The sequence below is a fragment of the Ipomoea triloba genome, chromosome 1, assembly GCF_003576645.1.
Source record: "Ipomoea triloba cultivar NCNSP0323 chromosome 1, ASM357664v1".
Taxonomy (NCBI): Eukaryota; Viridiplantae; Streptophyta; class Magnoliopsida; order Solanales; family Convolvulaceae; genus Ipomoea; species Ipomoea triloba.
Window position 1 is genome coordinate 30,421,158 of NC_044916.1, and position 18,927 is coordinate 30,440,084.

The 18,927-nt window shown below is 32.7% G+C and overlaps 2 protein-coding genes and 1 non-coding gene across 3 annotated transcripts; all 3 read left to right on the forward strand.

The window, feature by feature from the left end:
• Positions 1 to 2,936: 2,936 nt before the first annotated feature.
• On the forward strand, positions 2,937 to 5,172 carry LOC116001095 (protein DETOXIFICATION 24-like). The gene is made up of 8 exons (XM_031240995.1): positions 2,937 to 3,185; positions 3,293 to 3,834; positions 3,917 to 4,003; positions 4,108 to 4,164; positions 4,244 to 4,482; positions 4,579 to 4,697; positions 4,786 to 4,872; positions 4,978 to 5,172. Exons 1-8 carry the CDS (start codon positions 2,937 to 2,939, stop codon positions 5,044 to 5,046), a joined length of 1,449 nt encoding a protein of 482 aa, XP_031096855.1. The 3' UTR covers positions 5,047 to 5,172.
• A 3,121-nt stretch (positions 5,173 to 8,293) lies between these two features.
• LOC116002612 lies at positions 8,294 to 8,488 on the forward strand. The gene has a single exon (XR_004094520.1). It is a non-coding gene; the product is annotated as a U2 spliceosomal RNA (small nuclear RNA).
• Positions 8,489 to 13,063: 4,575 nt separating this feature from the next.
• Positions 13,064 to 17,908, forward strand: LOC116011511 (protein DETOXIFICATION 25-like). The gene is made up of 9 exons (XM_031251064.1): positions 13,064 to 13,211; positions 15,085 to 15,340; positions 15,530 to 16,071; positions 16,356 to 16,442; positions 16,586 to 16,642; positions 16,728 to 16,966; positions 17,071 to 17,189; positions 17,291 to 17,377; positions 17,470 to 17,908. The coding sequence occupies exons 2-9, from the start codon at positions 15,089 to 15,091 to the stop codon at positions 17,545 to 17,547; spliced, it is 1,461 nt and encodes a 486-aa protein (XP_031106924.1). The 5' UTR covers positions 13,064 to 13,211; positions 15,085 to 15,088; the 3' UTR covers positions 17,548 to 17,908.
• Positions 17,909 to 18,927: the final 1,019 nt, after the last annotated feature.

The following is an 18,927-nucleotide window of genomic DNA, read 5'->3' on the forward strand; positions in this document are numbered from 1 at the left end:
ACACCTTGGCTATGTTTGGCAAACCTAGCTGAAAAGGTAGCTGAAAGCTGAAATGTAGCTGAAAACTGAAAAGCTATAAGCTCGAAGCTGAAATCTGAAGAGCTGTTAAGCTAGCTGTTATGTTTAAAAGTGTTTGGTAAAATTAGCTTTTTGATAAGCTGATAAATGTAAAAAGACTAAAAAGAACATCTTTATACAATTTAAATAATTTTAAATTTAAATAGATTTGTTTATATATTAAAATATAAAATAATGAAATCAATATATTTAAATAAAATATAAAGAAATAACATATATTTGAAAATATATAAAGTAAAAAAAAAATGTTTATAATTCATAAGATTAGTTCATACAAAAAGTAATGTTCAAACACAAATGTCAAAATGAAATTATTACCAAACATAATGCAAAGAAAATGTCAAAAGGGTTTTAATTGAGAGAGGTAAAAGAATCTCATTTATTTAAAATAATAAGGATAAAGATGGAAACGACCTCTGTTCCGCGTAACTGCAGTTTTCTTTCAACACAACCACAGTATCTTTTCAACACAACTGTAGTATCCGTTCAACGGAACTGTACTATCAGCTATGATCACGGTCCACAATGCATTGTGGACCATGGTCCACCATATAATTTGCGGGATATTGAAGAACATAGAAAAAACATAAAATGTAAAATGTTGACACAATTATTCTACATAAATATCCAAACCATATTAGTGCGTGCTTTAAACTTTAAAATTAAGCAAACAAATTATAATATTTTTCCTGCTCTCCCATTTAATCAATCATTCAAAAGATTTGGGCTTTTACTAATATTTTATTGCTCTTATTGTAAAAAAATACTTCACTTTGATGCCTCAAAATAAGTCCTATACACATTAATTTTTTTTTTGAAAGAAGTCCTATACACATTAATAAATTTGTAAATAGATAAATAAATATACACATGCACAAATAAATATGCATTTATATATACAATGTACTTATATTGGGTTTATCGAGGCAAACCCCACTCCTCTTCCGAGTATGTGAGTAAACCCTCGCCCTGTGATCCTAGCCGGCAAAGGACCACAAGGAGGTTAACCAGCCTAGGTTGCCCATAGCTGACCGGCTCAAACCCGGGTGGCAGACGGTTTCGAACTCAGGACCTCACGGCCGCGAGCGTCTTGGTCTTGCCACTCAGGCTGCCCTTACGGGCTACAATGTACTTATATGAGAGTATGAGAGAGAGAGAGAGAACATGCATGTGTATTTTAAAAGGTAAAGATGAAAAATCATACTATATACACCATGATGAAAAATTATAGTTATTATTTTCTCTTTTTAGCAATATATATATATATATATATATATATATATATATATATATATGTATGTATGTATGTATGTATGTATGTATGTATGTATGTACACACACATGTATGTATATATGTATGTATGTATGTATATATAATATGAAAAAATATATATACCAAATAGCAATGAGATTGTACTTGATATATTTTATTTTTTACTTTGTAACAAAGTTTCTCAATATGTGCATGGAAAGATTAAAAAATTATTTCAGTTAAAGTAATGTGTATGTGTGTGTGTATTTGAATCAAATTATTATTTTAATTTTAACAATTTTTAATTAAAATTCAAAAAATAAAATAAATGAAATTGAAAATATCTATAATACAAAAATAATAAATTGAAAAGAAAATTTCAATTTTATCTTATTAAAATAAATTAAATTTGAGATATCTATTTTGATTTAGATTTTTTTTAAATTTTAATAGAATATACATTTTTCTTTTTTTAAATAAATTCTATTACCATTAAATTACCATATAATTATTTAATGACTTTAAAAAGCGCGCGCACACACACACACACACACACACACACACACATGTAAGGGCAGCCTGAGTGGCAAGACCAAGACGCTCGTGGCCGTGAGGTCCTGAGTTCGAAACCGTCTGCCACCCGGGTTTGAGCCGGTTAGCTATGGGCAACCTAGGCTGGTTAACCTCCTTGTGGTCCTTTGCCGGCTAGGATCACAAGGCGAGGGTTTACTCACATACTCGGAAGAGGAGTGAGGTTTGCCAAATAGAATTATAAATAATAATGAGATTGCATTTGATTTATTTCTGTTTTATTTTGCACCAAAGTTTACTTTTATGCACATAAAAAGTTTGAAAAAGAATTATTTCAAATTGTTGTACATAAGTTAACTATAGAATTAAAAAAGATATATAACTAAACTTGAACCAAATGAAATTATTTTAATTTTATTATTTTTTGAATTTAAATTCAAAACAAATAAAAAAAATTTAAAAACATCTATAATATTAAAATATTAAATTAAATAAAATATTTTAATTCTAATAGAATTTAATTATGTAAGTCCTTGTTAATTTTAATTATATTTGCAATAGTATGGTAAAAATATCAATCTACAATATTTTGAAAATGAACAATATCATATTAAAAATGAATATAATATAGTGATATAATATAATTGTATGTTAATTTAATTCATAAAAATAAAAATATAAATATAGGTGTTATTTAAAAGTTTTTAATGAGAAGTATAAAAAATATTTTAGGTAATCATTACTATAAATTAAATTAACATATATAGTATTTTTGTTATTATTTAATTATGTAAAAATTAATTGTAATTTTAAATTTCAAAACAGAAGTATTTTTGGGTGGAGAACAACACTTCTATTTTATAATATATATATATAAATATATATAAGTTTTCTAATTAATAGATAATCAAATCCCATAGTAGTGTTCTAAAAACCTGTCAAAGAAACAATAATAATGACTTTGATTCACATTCTTATACTTAGACCCATGAACCAAACACACCCTTATACAATTGAATGTTTGTTTTACTTCTTGCTAATTCTTGAACTCCATGTTGTTGTGTAAGATAGAGCTATGGATAACGACATAAGTGAAAGGCTGCTTAGTTCCGAAGTACAGAAGACAAATGATGATCTGAAAGCTAGGGTATACGATGAATCGAGGAAGATATGGAGAGTTGCGTTGCCTGGTGTACTCTCACGGGTGGCTTCATTTGGGAGCATAGTAGTGACACAGTCATTCATTGGCCACACCGGTGAACTTGATCTTGCTGCTTATGCGCTTGTTCAAACTCTCATTGTCCGATTTGTGAATGGAATATTGGTAACTAACTTTTACTGCATGCATTATTATTATATTTCTGTAGCCATGGCTTATGAAATATGCACTCACATAATGTTTATATCTGATTTGTGACTTTTTAATTGCAGATAGGAATGTCGAGTGCAACAGAGACTCTATGTGGGCAAGCATATGGAGCCGGGCATTATCATATGATGGGAATTTACTTGCAAAGGTCATGGATTGTTGGTTTCATCACTTTGACAATCCTCCTCCCCTTTTTCATCTTTGCCACCCCAATCTTCAAACTTGTTGGACAGGAAGAATCCATTGCAGATGCTGCTGGATATGTTTCTTATTGGTTCATTCCGTTCAACTACAACTACGTATTTAGCTATACCATCCAAATGTATCTACAAGCACAACAAAAGAACATAATCATTGCGTGGCTAACTGTCGCGCAATTTGTCATCCACATCCCACTCTCTTGGTTATTAGTTTACCAATTCGAGTTTGGGGTTCCGGGTGCAATGATTGCCCTCATCATATCTTCCTGGTTCGTTGTGATCGGTGAGTTTGTGTACATATTTGGCGGCTGGTGCCCAAACACATGGAGGGGATTTACAATGGATGCCTTCAAAGATATATTCCCTGTTGTCAAGCTCTCCATATCATCAGGACTTATGCTTTGGTAAGTACAGTGTTCTTCTCTTTATTCATCACTTTCTAGTTTATTAATTATACTTATCTTAATTAATTAACTGGCTTTCTAGTTTGGAGCTATGGTACAATGCTGTATTAGTCCTACTAGCTGGATATATGAAGAATGCAGAGGTTGCCATATCAGCCTTCTCCATCTGGTAATTAATAACAACTAACTCCAAACCCCTGCATGCTACTTTCTTTCAATTCTCTTTAATTTGAATGTTATTAACACTCCAATTGACTAAATTTCATTCCACAGCCTTAACATTAATGGATGGGAGTTCATGATTAGCCTAGGCTTCCTCGGCGCTGCTTGGTAGGTTACCATTAACTAGTATTACCATCAATAGTTAGGTTTATATATCTATAACTTTTTCTACTTAACTTTCATGCAGTGTACGTGTCGCAAATGAACTTGGAAGAGGGGATGCCAAAGCTACACGATTTTCGATCAAAGTAATCGTATCTACTTCAATTGTAGTTGGATTATTCTTCTGGGTTTTGTGCCTTTCATTTGGGAGCAAAATTGGATACTTGTTTACCAACGAAAAGGAGGTTGCAGATTCAGTGTCAGACCTCTCTATGCTGCTCGCATTCTCTGTATTGCTCAATAGCATTTATCCTGTACTCTCAGGCATGTTTTTTACACATCTGATATGATCTCGATAAGTTCTTAATCCATTATATTTTACTAAGTCACTCTTTCACACTTTTAAATTTGTATAATCAGGTGTGGCAATTGGAGCAGGCTTACAAAGTACAGTTGCAATTATAAACCTGTGTTGCTATTATCTTATTGGAATACCGATTGGTGCTGTGCTTGGCTATGTAGCTAATCTTGAAGTGCAGGTATGTATAGTATGTAGATTCTGCTTGCTCAGATCATTCATATATGCATAGAAAAGTCTCAAAGATGTGATATTGTTTGGTATGGTAGGGTATATGGCTTGGAATGATTTGTGGGGTGGTCACTGAATCAATTGCCTTGTGCTATATGACGTGGGGAACAGATTGGGATAATGAGGTACTTAAACTAAACATTTTAAAATTATTACAATACCATGTATAATGCATATGTTTATCTGTAACATGGATGGAGGACTATAAGATTTGTGCTTATGTATAACAGGTGACAAAGGCTAAACAACGCCTCCAGAAGTTTTACTTGAAGTTCGATGAGTCTAATCAACTAGCTTGAGGTTCAAGACAATAAAGAATATTTCTAAAGCTTTTGTTCTATTTATGCAAATTTCTTCACCACATAATAAGGAATAACGGGGCGTTTGGTTGTAGGGAAGGAATTATGTGAGAAATGAATTGTAATTGTGGGAGTTTAAATTACAGTGTTTGGTTTGTAAGAATAAAATTAGTAGAATTTCAATTCTAATGTTTGGTATACATGGGAATTGAAATGGAATATAAGTAATATAAAGTCCAAAATTCCCATTGTTGTTGTTGTTGTTATATGACAAGTATCCTTTGGATCCATTTGCATATTCAAACACCCAAAATATATAACATATTAAATTCAAAATTTTGTTCTTCAAAATGTAGGCAATTACATTATATACACGTCAAATTTAAATACTTGAGAGTTTTGAGAAAACATACTTGATTACGGTTGGCCTAGAATAATTATTGCTTAGGAACGACGTTCTCTGTTGGCAGTAGTCGAAGAATAATACATGCTATCATCTTGAATAGAAGGTGGACATTAATTTTAGGTTAAAAAAGGGATCAGAAGGTAATTTTGTCTTAGGACTCTATCTTTTTTTCCCTAAAATTCACGGAATTAAAATCCTAAGAGGGGCCATGGGATTTTAATTTCATGAAAATGAGCGAATTGCAATTCCTTCCCACCAAACTAAATTTAGTTGTCTTTGGAATTAGGTAGAAATTAAGTGGAAATGGAATTCAAATTCCTCCCACCAAACACCATTTAAAAGATTCAAGGTTATTAGTTCAACTAGTTTTCACACACGCTATGCACGATTAAACTAATGCCCAATGCGTATTTTTAAATTAGTATTTTTTAATTGGTTAAAGTAGTCATATAATACTGAGGGAGATTGTGCTGCCCTAATTTGTTTGAAGAAGTAGAAATCGCCAATTTCTTTGAAGAAATAGAAATTACCAATTTGTTTGAACTTCATGAGATAGAAATTGCCAATTTGTTTGAATTAACGAATCTGTTATATTTGACGGAAAGAGTTTGGTAAAGTTATAAAAGATTAGGATAAATTAGGGATTTAATTGGAAGTTGCACAATAAAAAAAAAAACAAAGTACAATATCTTATAGCAGACTATTACACCAACATTTTTTTAGTTCCATTTAGGGGTCTAACATTATTGGCTGTTATTAAAATTGTAGATTGTAGATGTAGATATTAAATTCATTTGGTATTAATTATCAATTCTCTCATATTATCATATTATTAATATCATATATTACTCTTGGACTAAGGTTAACTCTCTGGCAAATTATACCATAAATTGAGTGGACATTACATTATGAACCCTGATTCAAATCGACAATCAAATTATGCACATTTAATAATTAACATATTATGTACCTGTAATTTTTTCATTTTAGCTTATTGGTAAGCCAAGCAAAAACATTGTTTACCAATAGCTCAATAAGCCAAGCAAAAACGCTTTTTATCAAAAACTCAATTTAGTTGTTTGAATTTGTCAAACAAGTTAAATTTTGATTGATAAACCATTATTCAATCAACCCCTATAGCCTACAAATCTTCATTGAACCCTCTTTTTTTAAAAATTAAAGTAAGATTAAGATTGTAGTAGTGTGTCCAATAAAATGTTCTATTCTCATAGACACACATGCAATAAATTATTAAGCATTACTCATACAAGAGATCAATTGAACTACCACTCACAACATGCAAGAACCCAAGTTCAATCAATACATAGTCCCTTTATGCAATTTGAAAGTCTAGCTATTCATGTTGTCAATTTAAAATCAAAAGTTCAACGAAATTGAATGTAATGAAAGCACAAATAAGATTGAAATGTTAGTGAAATTGAAGAGATTGAAATGCTAGTGAGGAAAACTTAGCTTTGATACAATGCAAATTGAAGATATAAACTTTAAGTGAAATTGAAATTGAATTATTATATTGAATTGAAGTCTAATCTAACATAATGTTACCCTATGCTAAGTTGGGAGAAGTTGGAGAATGCTTGATTTTTTTAAAACTACTTATTGGTTTTTTATATAGCTACTGGAATCGTGCCTATTCATAAAATATTAGGTTGAATTACACTCAGAGTCACATCTTGACTCTAGTTGTGACTTCCATAGTTCCATGCTTTGTGCATCAATCATGATTTCTAAATTATTTTCACCTATTATAGATGTTCTAATTAGATTTTGTGATATTCATTAAAGTTGTAGTTCTTTATTGTCACAAAAGAGATTGTTAGCGCGATACTTGGTCTTCACTCCAAAGTTGATTTTTCTTCATTTATTTGTTGCTTATTTGGGTCATCGAGTCATGACATGCAACACACATTTATGTCAAGATGATGATACAACTCTTCTTCGAGTCAATAGCTAAATTCAAAAAAGTTGGAGAGCAGAGACATTATTCCGAGTGGCATCCCAACCCTAAAAAAAAGAGATAAGAATGAAAGAGAATGTCTCCAGACTAATTCAATATATTCTTCAATGTCTTATACATTTACATATGTAGTTATATATATACATGATCATATATACCACCCACTACCCCCTTAACCATCCACTATCTCATCCCATCACTTGTTCTAACTACCCATGAAATACCTAGAATAGTGATAATCAGACTATAATAATAATAATACTAATAATAATATTATTAATAATAAAAAAGACGACGACGGCGACGACAACAATACTAGTAGTAGTATTAGTAACTGCAATAACATTACACCATAGGTGTATCATATGACTTTAAAATATATCCATTATACTTAGTTTCAAAAAAAAAATAAAACAAAACAAAACAAAACTTCAATTTTTTACCTGATTTTATAATCAATGTATCAAAATCACCTAAATAACACACACGAATAATAATAATAATAATAATAAATCATCCATTTTGTTAGTCTAACAAAGACATTTAATCATCCATGGAAGTTCTTCCGCTGAGGGAAAGATCAGTGCTCATCCCTATACCTGAAGCTAATAAAAAAACAGAACCTTTTGGTGTTTAATGGCAAATGGATTCAATTCATTAGAAATAAAATCCATAGGAACAATGAATTATAACGTTATTAGATCATAGGAAAGACGAAGAGAAAATATGAGAATAGAGCACCAGCTACTGCTTAGTGCTTATGAGTAATGAGGGTAGCCAATTTGTCCCACATCGCTTCTATCGTAGAAGCGTTTGTCTGTGAGACAAAATAAAATAAGCGGGCTGTGCACAGTTTTAGTCATATCTTTTCTCGGCCTTTTGGCTAAGATCAAGTGTAGTATCTGTTCTTATCAGTTTAATATCTGATACGTGGGCCAATGGTCCACACGATATTAACTTAATTTTTTTAGGGGGAAAGCCCATTAAGGTAGCTTGCTACTTGGGCTTTTGAGCGTCGTCTTGGCGTTGCATTATTGCCTAGGCCTGGCGCACCCCACCAATTCAAGTATTTAATTTTAGAGTTAATACCACAAATGGTCCTGATTATTGGGGTAGTACTCTTTTTAGTACTCGATTTTCAATTCGATTACAAATGATCCTCTGACTTTCATTTTTGACTACAAATAGTCCTTTTGTTAAAATTTCTGTTAAATAGGTGTTAAATCTATGGGTATTATCGTCAAATTGATATATATAATGTTTATAAAATAAAAATGTTTATAATTTTTCACCAACAAGCATAATTGAAACAATTAACAAATATAAATACTCATAAATAAAAAGACAATACACTTTATTCTCGTAATTATGCGTACAAAATTAAGACTAAAATGGAAGATTTTTTTTTTTTAAAAATCTTGCTTTCATCATTTTCATGGTTGTTCATACATGGTCGATTAATAATTTTCACTTTTCATTAATCGATCAAACATTTTGTTTCAGACATAACTGAAAGCTGCTACCGTTGAAGTAATATAATTAATCAAGTACAAATTGCGAACATTAATCATGAATTTTTATTTAATTTGTTCATTTATATAAGTTCTCACGTCCATTTTATTTTTATATTTATTAACTTAATGTTTATTAATGTTTGAAATTAATTATGTTGTCATATAATTCTAAAAAAGAATTAATCATAATAATATTAATCAATTTGACAATATTACCCCTAGATTTAACACCTATTTAACAGAAATTTTAACAGAGGACTATTTGTGGTCAAAAATGGAAGTCAGAGAACCATTTGTGGTCGAATTGAAAGTGGAGGACTAAAAGAAGTACTACCCCAATAGTCAGAGGACCATTTGTGGTATTAACTCTTAATTTTATATTAAAAGCTTAAGACCTGAATGGGTTTCTGTCCACTGATATGTAAACTTAAATTTTTTTGATTAATAATATAAATACTGTTTTTATCATATTATTGGTTCTCAATGACACCTTTCATTTTTATTTTTTTCCTATTTTATCCAGAAAGAACGAAGTTTACATTGTTAATCAAAGTACTGAGATTTATATCATATATAAGTATATGATTTGTCATTTATCTTACTTTGTTTAAATGCAGACATAGTCCATCTGTCAAATCTAATTTGAGTTACAAAACTAAAAACATGTGCACTTAATTTTCATTTTTCCAAATGTAAGCATCAAGTTCAAGTAAAAGCTACTTAACTAGTTTCTAACGTGAAAAAATTTGTTGCCGATATGGATAAAAAAAAATTTAAAAAAATTAAAAAAACAGGAGAAGAAAAAACAAATAATTGAAAAGAGTACTCATACTTGAGGCTTATATTTCTAACAAAAACAATAGATATGAATGATCTTATGTCCTATATACTAATACATGTCATACTAAAAATTATATTTCTAACAAAAACAATAGATAAATTTAAAATATAATGCTGTTTAATTTGAATGGCTCATAATACGAAGAATATTTTGGTATTTTAAAGGGAGTAGGTGGCAATGTATCATCATATTTCTACCAACCAAATTATTGTAGGTGAAAGTATATGAAAGATTCCCATGCCTAATTCGTCGGATCACTATCATTAATGCTATATATATTAACAGTTAGAAATAACATCTTCAGGATCAGATCAACAAAAATATTATGTACGTTGTCACATAAGATAGACAGGAAAAGAGAAAATGAATAAAAAAAATCTGACAAAAAGTTTTTTAAAAAACATATTAATGTGTGTCTGTTGGGCACAAGTTGGAAAAAATGTAAAAAAAAAAACTTTGATAGAGATACTCTAAGTAGTTTATAAAAAGTGTAAACACTCAACAATGAGTCTAATATCACCACTACGGCTAACACGTTAATCTTGGATTGTAAATCGCTGATGGATTATTTCCATGACATCAGAATTGTTCATATATATTCTTCGTGAAGGGAACCACTGTACGGACTACCTAGCAAATCTTGCCCAGGAATTGGCTTGGGGAACAACTTTACTTGATCATCCGCCTATAGGACTATTTGAGTTGCTGGACTGGGATTCTCAAAGTGTTGCTACTGGTAGATTTTGATAATTCTTCGTCCCTTCTATTCACCAAAAAAAAAAAATGTAATACTCCGTAATATATAAATTCTTACTTTTTATTTTATTTTTTATGTTAATGTGACATACATTAATTGATTTAAAGATTATATATGGGTATATATACAAGCTTTACGATTGTAGGTGCCTCACACACACATTAAAAACAAATTAGAGAACGCTCCACATGAAGCAAAGTTATTCTTAACTTGTATGGGTCCCCTTCCCCCATCTTCAAAATACAAATTAGAAAATGCTAAAAATTTTAAACTTTTTTTTTTGTTGTAAATCTTTATAGCTTTCTTTTTGTCTCGTCAACATTTTGTCACAAATCGATATTAAATTATCACGTTGTATACACGTTGTCACATCACTTTGCATATTATATATGGTGCCATCATTTTCATGTGGAAGCTAAGTTGTCTTAAACAATATTAAGGTTAGAGTGACTCTCTAGAGAATTTGTGACTCTGAAAAGTTCAATACAAAGATGTAAATTATACTGAAAATGTAAAACGAAGTACATAATAAAAATAAAGGTGGTTACTTATTTTAAAAAAAGTATAATACTTATAAAAATATATATGTAAATTAAATGAAAATGTAAAAGTATCACATTTTTTTTTATAAAAAAAATACTTTATTTTTTATTAATATTATATTTTTCAATATATGATGAGTTGTAGTTTTAGCAGGAGGTGGAAAGAGTGTAGGTGAATAAAACGCGAAGAAGTTCCCGAGTATCGTCTCAAGGAATGGTAAGAAAGGATTTGGTAGACAAGGAATTAGACACAAGAGTTCCTATGTTTCAAAAGCTAGTCTTAACATAAGGGTTGTGTAGGTCATTCTAAGAATAGCTCAAACACTAAAACGAAAGGTGTTGTAAACAAGTATTGGAAGGGAGGATTCGGACTAATCTAGCACACATGCAACTCTTGATTTCCTAAGGTACTAGGGGTTTGAAAATGCTCAAAGGACTCACATGAGACAAGGTCACTCACACCACCGCCACTCTCGTGGTCAATGGACTCACTTCTTAGACCATAAAGTCATCCTTGTGAACTTTAGGCTAGAAGAGGCATTATGACAAATACGTTATGTGCCTCTTGTCTTCCTACTCCCTTTTCTCAAAGGTGAGAAGGAAAAGAGGTTGGTGAGGTCTCAAGCATTCCCTATTCTCATAGGTGAAAGCCTTCTACACTAACTCTCAAGTCCGATTGGCCTAATCGGAGTAGAGGTCACACAAACATCCCAAACCGCTATCAAGATATCCAAAAAGCATCATTCTACCCTAGATATATGACATGAGAGCTCAAGAACAACATGCATGTTCAACTAGTCCTAATCCACTAGGTAACTAGCCACACATCTCTAAGCTAAGCATCATCAAAGCAATTAAACAAATCTAAGCTATAAGGATTGAAGTCTAAACACAAATCAAAGCACAAATCAAATCAACAAAGCAAATCACAAACTAAAAATTGAAGAACAAGATAAGAAATTGAAAGATTACTTGATTGTAAATGGAATTCTTCTACAAATCTTGATCAATTGCAAGTTGATGTCCACAATCTTCTCCAAATCTAGCTACTTGAAATGAAATGTGAATGGAATTGAAGTGGAATTGAGAGGGAATTTCAACCTAATTCTAGAGAGAGAAATTTTAGACTAGACTAATCTGGAAAAATGAATGGGATCCCCCTGAAAAATGCCCCAAATCTCTATTTAAATCGCGCCAAACCGCCAAATTGTTACGCTGTGGACGCCCGACTGGACGCGCGTCCAAGGCGCGTCCAGCAGGATTCTGCTGCGCGGTTTCGTCGAACTTTTGCGAGGTGAAAATCGGACGCGAGCGTCCGACTCGCGTCCGCTGTGCGTCCTAAGCAGAGCGTACCAACTTCAGAGAGGTGATTTTCGGACGAGGGCGTCCGGTTCGCGTCCTTCCCGCGTCCAAAGCAGACATCTCAAACTTCAGAGAGCTGTTTTTCGAACGCGGGCGTCCGGTTTGCGTCCATCAGGCGTCCGCAAGGGGCTGCTTCGAACCTTGATGATCTGGGACGTGGACGCCTGGACGGACGCGCGTCCAAGGCGCGTCCGGGCCCTTCCTTTGCTTCAAACTTCACTCGTGAATCATTCTTTGAAATCCATGCCTTTTTCACCTTTTTGCACAACGTTTTACCTACAAAATGATCAAACACGTGTGGACTAGGGTCCAATGGCACTAGTCAAGCATTTTAACGCAATTCATGCTCAAATCAATCACAAAAGCTAGCAAGTACGTGCAATGTGACCCGAGAACGACCCTATAAGTGTAGCATCTTTTGCACTTATCAGTATAAGTATTACATTTTTATATTGACCCGATCAGTTTTACGAACAAAAATTCACGAGACATGTCACATAAGTTTGTGTCATAAAGTTATTGCCAATAATGGGATGATATTAATTAACCATTCAATGGCAAATTCTAAACTGTACTCTAAACGAGAAAAGTCCACCATAAATACAGGTGGGTGAGCCATTTATGTAAGATAAGATCATTACATCTCGTTTCTTTCTCTCTGACTCTCTCTCTCTCGCTCGGAAGATCATCGCTGCTCGGCGGTTTAGAAGAAGAAGATAAGAGCACAAACTCCGGCGGATCAAAAACCGGCCGAGCTTAATCCACGTAAGTCTATCATATCGCCTTATGCATGTACGTTCGTTTATGTGAGATCGAGCAGCCATGTTCGACCTTTCCTTCCTCAAAGATGACGCAGCCTGCAATTGCTGCATTATAACGCTTTCTCTCTCTTTGTTTTTTTGGAAAAAAAAAAAAAAAACGCTTTCTCATCTTTCAAAAAACGTTTTTTTCTTTTTTTTCAAAAACACTTTCTCTTCATTAGTTGTTTTTTTTTTAAACCTACCCGTGAGAGTTACTACATGTCATCTGAACATGATTGACAGTTGTTAAATTTTATTTGGAGTTTTATTACATAAATTTTCATTTTTCTACCTCATCACTTTTACTATCTCACGTGAAAAAATATGATAAGTTACATCAAATTTTATCGTGAGGGAATAAAAATTAAAGAGTAAAGAGTATTTTCCTTTTATTTTTATCCTTTTTTGCAGTCAATAAAATATATTCATGCTGTCTAGCTTGTCGCCTTGTCGGTATTACAATAAATATAATAATGATATATTCCTGACCGTCGACGTGACTCAGCCCCCAGTTTTTATTGGCTGAATTGGCACCTTTTTTTTTTTTTTTTTTTGAAAACAATTGGCACCTATTTATTTGTGTTCTATATAGTGATTCGATTTCAAGCTTCTTTCTCCAAAGCATGATCCAGCGTCATATATAGTAAAATAATAGAATTAAAAAAAAAAAAGTTGTATAGCATTACTTCTTTTATAATGGTGATTGATACTGTAGAAAATTTAAGAAAACATAAATATTGTCGCAATTATTCTCCATAAGCACTGTAGGTGTAATTATTAGAGAGTGCACTGTATTTTGTTGGCATTATGTTATCTTTAGTCAACATTGATGTAAATACTTTTTAAATTATTACAGTTATAGTACTCCCTCTGTCCCATTTTACCTGTCCTATTTACTATTCATTGGTCAAACCAACTCTTTATTCTTTGTTTATTTTCTTTAGTAATTTTTTATTATTTTTAAATTTAATTTTTTGTGTTTAATATTACTTTTAATGTAATTTCTAAATATATAAATTTTATATATTAATACTAAACTTAAGATTATGAAAAATTGGATTAAAAATTACTTCAGTCAAGCCTCGTTAAACGAATCAGACAACCATTTTGGGACGGAGGTAGTATGTTTTTAGAAAGTACGTCTTAGTTTTGGCATGATCTCCAAACTTATGTTTATCTTTAAATTGCGTAAACAAATTTTCTATCTTTTGTTAATTTAATATTGTATTATTGTACGCACGGCCCCCAAACCGGACCTATATAATAACCATTTATATATATATAGACTCACGATCAAATGAGTCAACTCTTTCTTATATGTTTGTGTGAACAGATCTACGCCATTAAATGCTTAAGATTAATGGCTTAGATTTTGTTAACTGTGTAACTGTCCACTTCACTTAACACTGTATTTTATTTTATTTTATTTTTTACTAAAATTTTCTACCATTAATAAACTCTGATGGATGGTTGAGATCAATCATCACTTTTTAGGGGTTTTTCTTTAAAGATTTGTAAAATAAGATAGGCTTATTTTACACATTGCTCCATGATTGGTAGATTTGGTTCATCAAAGTCATACCTGGAATTGTACATAAACTCACTATTATGTTTGCTATTTTTATGAACATGTAATATTATTTTTATTTATCTAAATTTTTTATGCACATATAATATTATTTTTATGTACTTGAGGTTATGAAAACTATAGTACAGGTTATGAAATCCATGATAATCTAAAGTACAGGCTCAGATCAGAGCTCTATGATTAAATATTTATTTGACTTGTTACTGATACTTGAATTCCATGTTGCTGTTGTTGTTGTTATGTGATATAGAGATATGGATAATGGCATACATAAAAGGCTGCTCAGTTGTGATCAAGTAGAGAACACAAGTGATGATCTAAAAGTTAGGGTATACGAGGAATCCAGCAAGATATGGAGAATTGCATTGCCCGGTGTACTCTCGCGGGTGACCTCATTTGGAAGTATAGTAGCCACGCAGTCATTCATTGGCCACGTCACCGAGATTGATCTTGCTGCTTATGCCCTTGTTCAAACTCTCATTGTCCGATTTGTGAACGGAATTTTGGTAATTTTCAATGCATATTTCTATATATATCTTTATAGGGTCACTACTCCCGTGTGAATTGTACAATATACGTAATCAGACATTACCAAATGCATAATCACTTATTCTTGAATGCACAATCAGACATTATTGTTAGCAAGTTTGCACCGGAAATGTGGTTCTCATTTGATTTGCGGGTTTTAATTGCAGTTAGGAATGTCGAGTGCAACAGAGACTCTATGTGGGCAAGCATATGGAGCTGGGCAGTATCATATGTTGGGTATTTACTTGCAAAGATCATGGATTGTTGATTTGGTGACATTGACAATCTTTATTCCCTATTACTTCTTTGCCACCCCATTCTTCAAACTTCTTGGAGAGGAAGAATCCATAGCAGAGGCTTCTGGATATATCTCATTGTGGTTCATTCCTTTCGTCTACAGCGTAGTATTTAGCACCACCATCCAAATGTATCTACAAGCACAGCAAAAGAACATGATTATTGCGTGGCTATCTATAGCGCAATTTGTCATCCACATTCCACTCTCTTGGTTATTAGTTTACAAATTCGAGTTTGGGGTTTCGGGTGCAATGAGTGCCCTCTCCATATCCTCCTGGTTCGTTGTAATCGGTGAGTTTGTGTACATATTTGGAGGCTGGTGCCCAAATACATGGAGAGGATTTACAATGGATGCCTTCAAAGATATATTCCCTGTTGTCAAGCTCTCTATATCATCAGGACTTATGCTTTGGTAAGTGCTTTTCACTTCATAACTTTGATTTGTCCACCCACAAAGGCGAAATCCTCACCCGCCCGATAGGACACAAATGGTAAATTATGGTGTCTCAGCAGCGAATTAAGTAGGAGGACCAGTGCCTAGTGCTCATAAGGAGTCAACTATATTGAGTGTGACTCTCACACTGTCACTGTCAAGGCTGAGTCCTGTGCCCCCTGAACGAATTGAGCTACCTGTGCGGGCTTTTTACTGTATAACTTGATCAATGCCACTTCTAATATCTTTAATTTGGTTTATAGTTTGGAGCTATGGTACTATGCTATATTGGTTTTGCTAGCTGGATATATGAAGAATGCAGCGGTTGCCATATCAGCCTTCTCCATCAGGTTGGTTAATAGTTTTTTTTTTTTTTTGAGTACTATTGACTCTGTTACAATGTTCGCTAATAGTTTATTTTTGATCTGTTGAAAATGTTTATTGCAACAATAATGTAACACTCCAACTGACTTAATTTCATTATATTCCACAGCATTAATGTATATGCATGGCTATTCATGATTAGCTTGGGCTTACTCGGGGGTGTCTGGTACGTTACCATTAACTAGTATTACCATCAAATCAATATATATTTCATCTATATATTTATAATTTTCTACTTAACTTCCATACAGTGTACGCGTGGCCAATGAACTTGGCAAAGGGGATGCTAAAGCTACAATATTTTCTATTAAAGTAGCTATAGGCAATTCAGTTGTGATTGGATTAATCTTCTTTGTTGTGTGCTTGGTGTTTGGGAACAAAATTGGATACTTGTTTTCCAACGAAAAGGAGGTTGTAGATGCTGTGTCGGACCTCTCTATACTGCTCGCATTCTCTGTATTGCTCAATAGTATTTATCCAGTACTTTCAGGTAGGCAAGTTATTATATTAAGATTTTGCAAATGTGGTTAAGTTTTCAATGTTTTTTAATAAGAATTTCTTTCACTTGTTGACACTTGGAATTTTGGGCATCAGGCGTGTCGGTTGGAGCAGGTTTACAATCCACAGTAGCAGTTATAAACCTGGTTTGCTTTTATCTTATTGGAATACCCATTGGTGCTTTGCTTGGCTATGTAGCTAATCTTCAAGTGAAGGTATGAATTGTGTAGTTCTCCTTGTTCTCATATCATACTTTAGTGAATACAAAAGTCCCAAAGTTGTGATATATATTCTTCTTGCTTATATTGTTTGGTAGGGTATTTGGGTTGGTATGATTTTTGGGGTGGTTGCTGAGACACTTGCCTTGTGCTATATGACATGGAGAACAAATTGGGATAACGAGGTACCTAAACTGAACTCTTGAATATTATTGTAATAGGATGAATCTATCATGGAAAAACCATGAGATTAATTAATTTTGTGATTATGTAACAGGTCGCTAAGTCTAAAAATCGCCTCAAAAGGTTCTTCTTGAATTCTGAAGATTCCAATCAACCTCTTCAACTAGCTTGAGGTTCAATAAGTACTGCAGAATATTTATATATGAATACCATCCACCTTTCATTTGGTATTATTTATCGATTCTCTAGTACTATTGGCATTGTGCACTAGTTTAATATTCACAATGTAGAATTTTTTATGCGTTGAAATTTTTGTGCTGCTCGATCTAGAGAGCACTCATGTGAGAGTTACCAACTTATGAAATTGCTCATTAGTAATTTTGTTCAAGATTGCAGAGTAGTATGGGAAGAAAGATTGCAGAGTAGTAGTTACGAAATTTATGAGCCTTTCATTTTATATTGTTCAATTATTATATGATTTTTTTTTTTGGTGAGACAATTATTATATGATACATTAATTGTTATATGACCAACTTATGGATCTAATTAAAAAATTATGTGTTTACAATTTATATAATCTGAATCTGAATGTCATTTTGAATCAGGGTCCACAATGCAAAGTGGATCATGGTTCAGAGTATAATTTGTCGTAGTTTACGCCCTTCGCTCAAGGATAGGTCCTAACGAGAGATTCGATCATTCAAGTGCTCGTGCATACCTTCTTATTAAAGTCGTTCATTTTAGTCATAAGAGGAAAGGAAAGAAAGGAACATTTCCCTCCAGAATCCCCCTCGGGGGGAAGGATGTTTCTCCAATAGCCTAGCCTTCTCTGACCCATAGCGAGGGTGGTGATGAACTCTAATCACTAAACTAAACAAGTGTGAACAGCCACTTTCTCAACCTACTGAAGCACAAAGAGTCAACAGTTGCCTCCACTAAGGCTCGAACCCCACTAAGGCTCGAACCCACTCCCCCATCTTTCATGTTAGAGTGTAAACTGAGACATCGGGTGCCACTAGACCACCAGATCTTTGGCCATTTGTGTTTATTTATACTACCTAACATGTCATTTACATTTATTAATATATTAATTTTCATGTACTTTGTTGTTTTTTCTTCCCAAACTTTGTTGTTTGTTGTTTTTTACCACTTTTATATCATGTTCTTTTCTAGTATCTGAAAATTGGGGATAAGGTAAATTGTAGAATATACTTTAACTGGTCTACAGTCCCAAATACTTGTACACTAGTACCATGGCATATATCACTGTATTTGCATGGCCAAACATTCTAAAATCTTTATAAAGAAGAAAAAACATCCATAGAAAAACACCAAGCTAAAATGTGGTTATGCTCTTTTTTTTTGAAAACCAAAAACAACTCAACTTATATTAAATCATCAAAATAAACTGAAATACAATCAAGAGGAAAATCATCCCAAGGCCCAAGGACAGAAGAAGAATCAGTTGTCGTGCAAGCACATGAGTTACATGATTCGCTGACCTTTTGACAGGGCGAACAACAACGTTCTCGATGTCACTAGCAAGTTCACG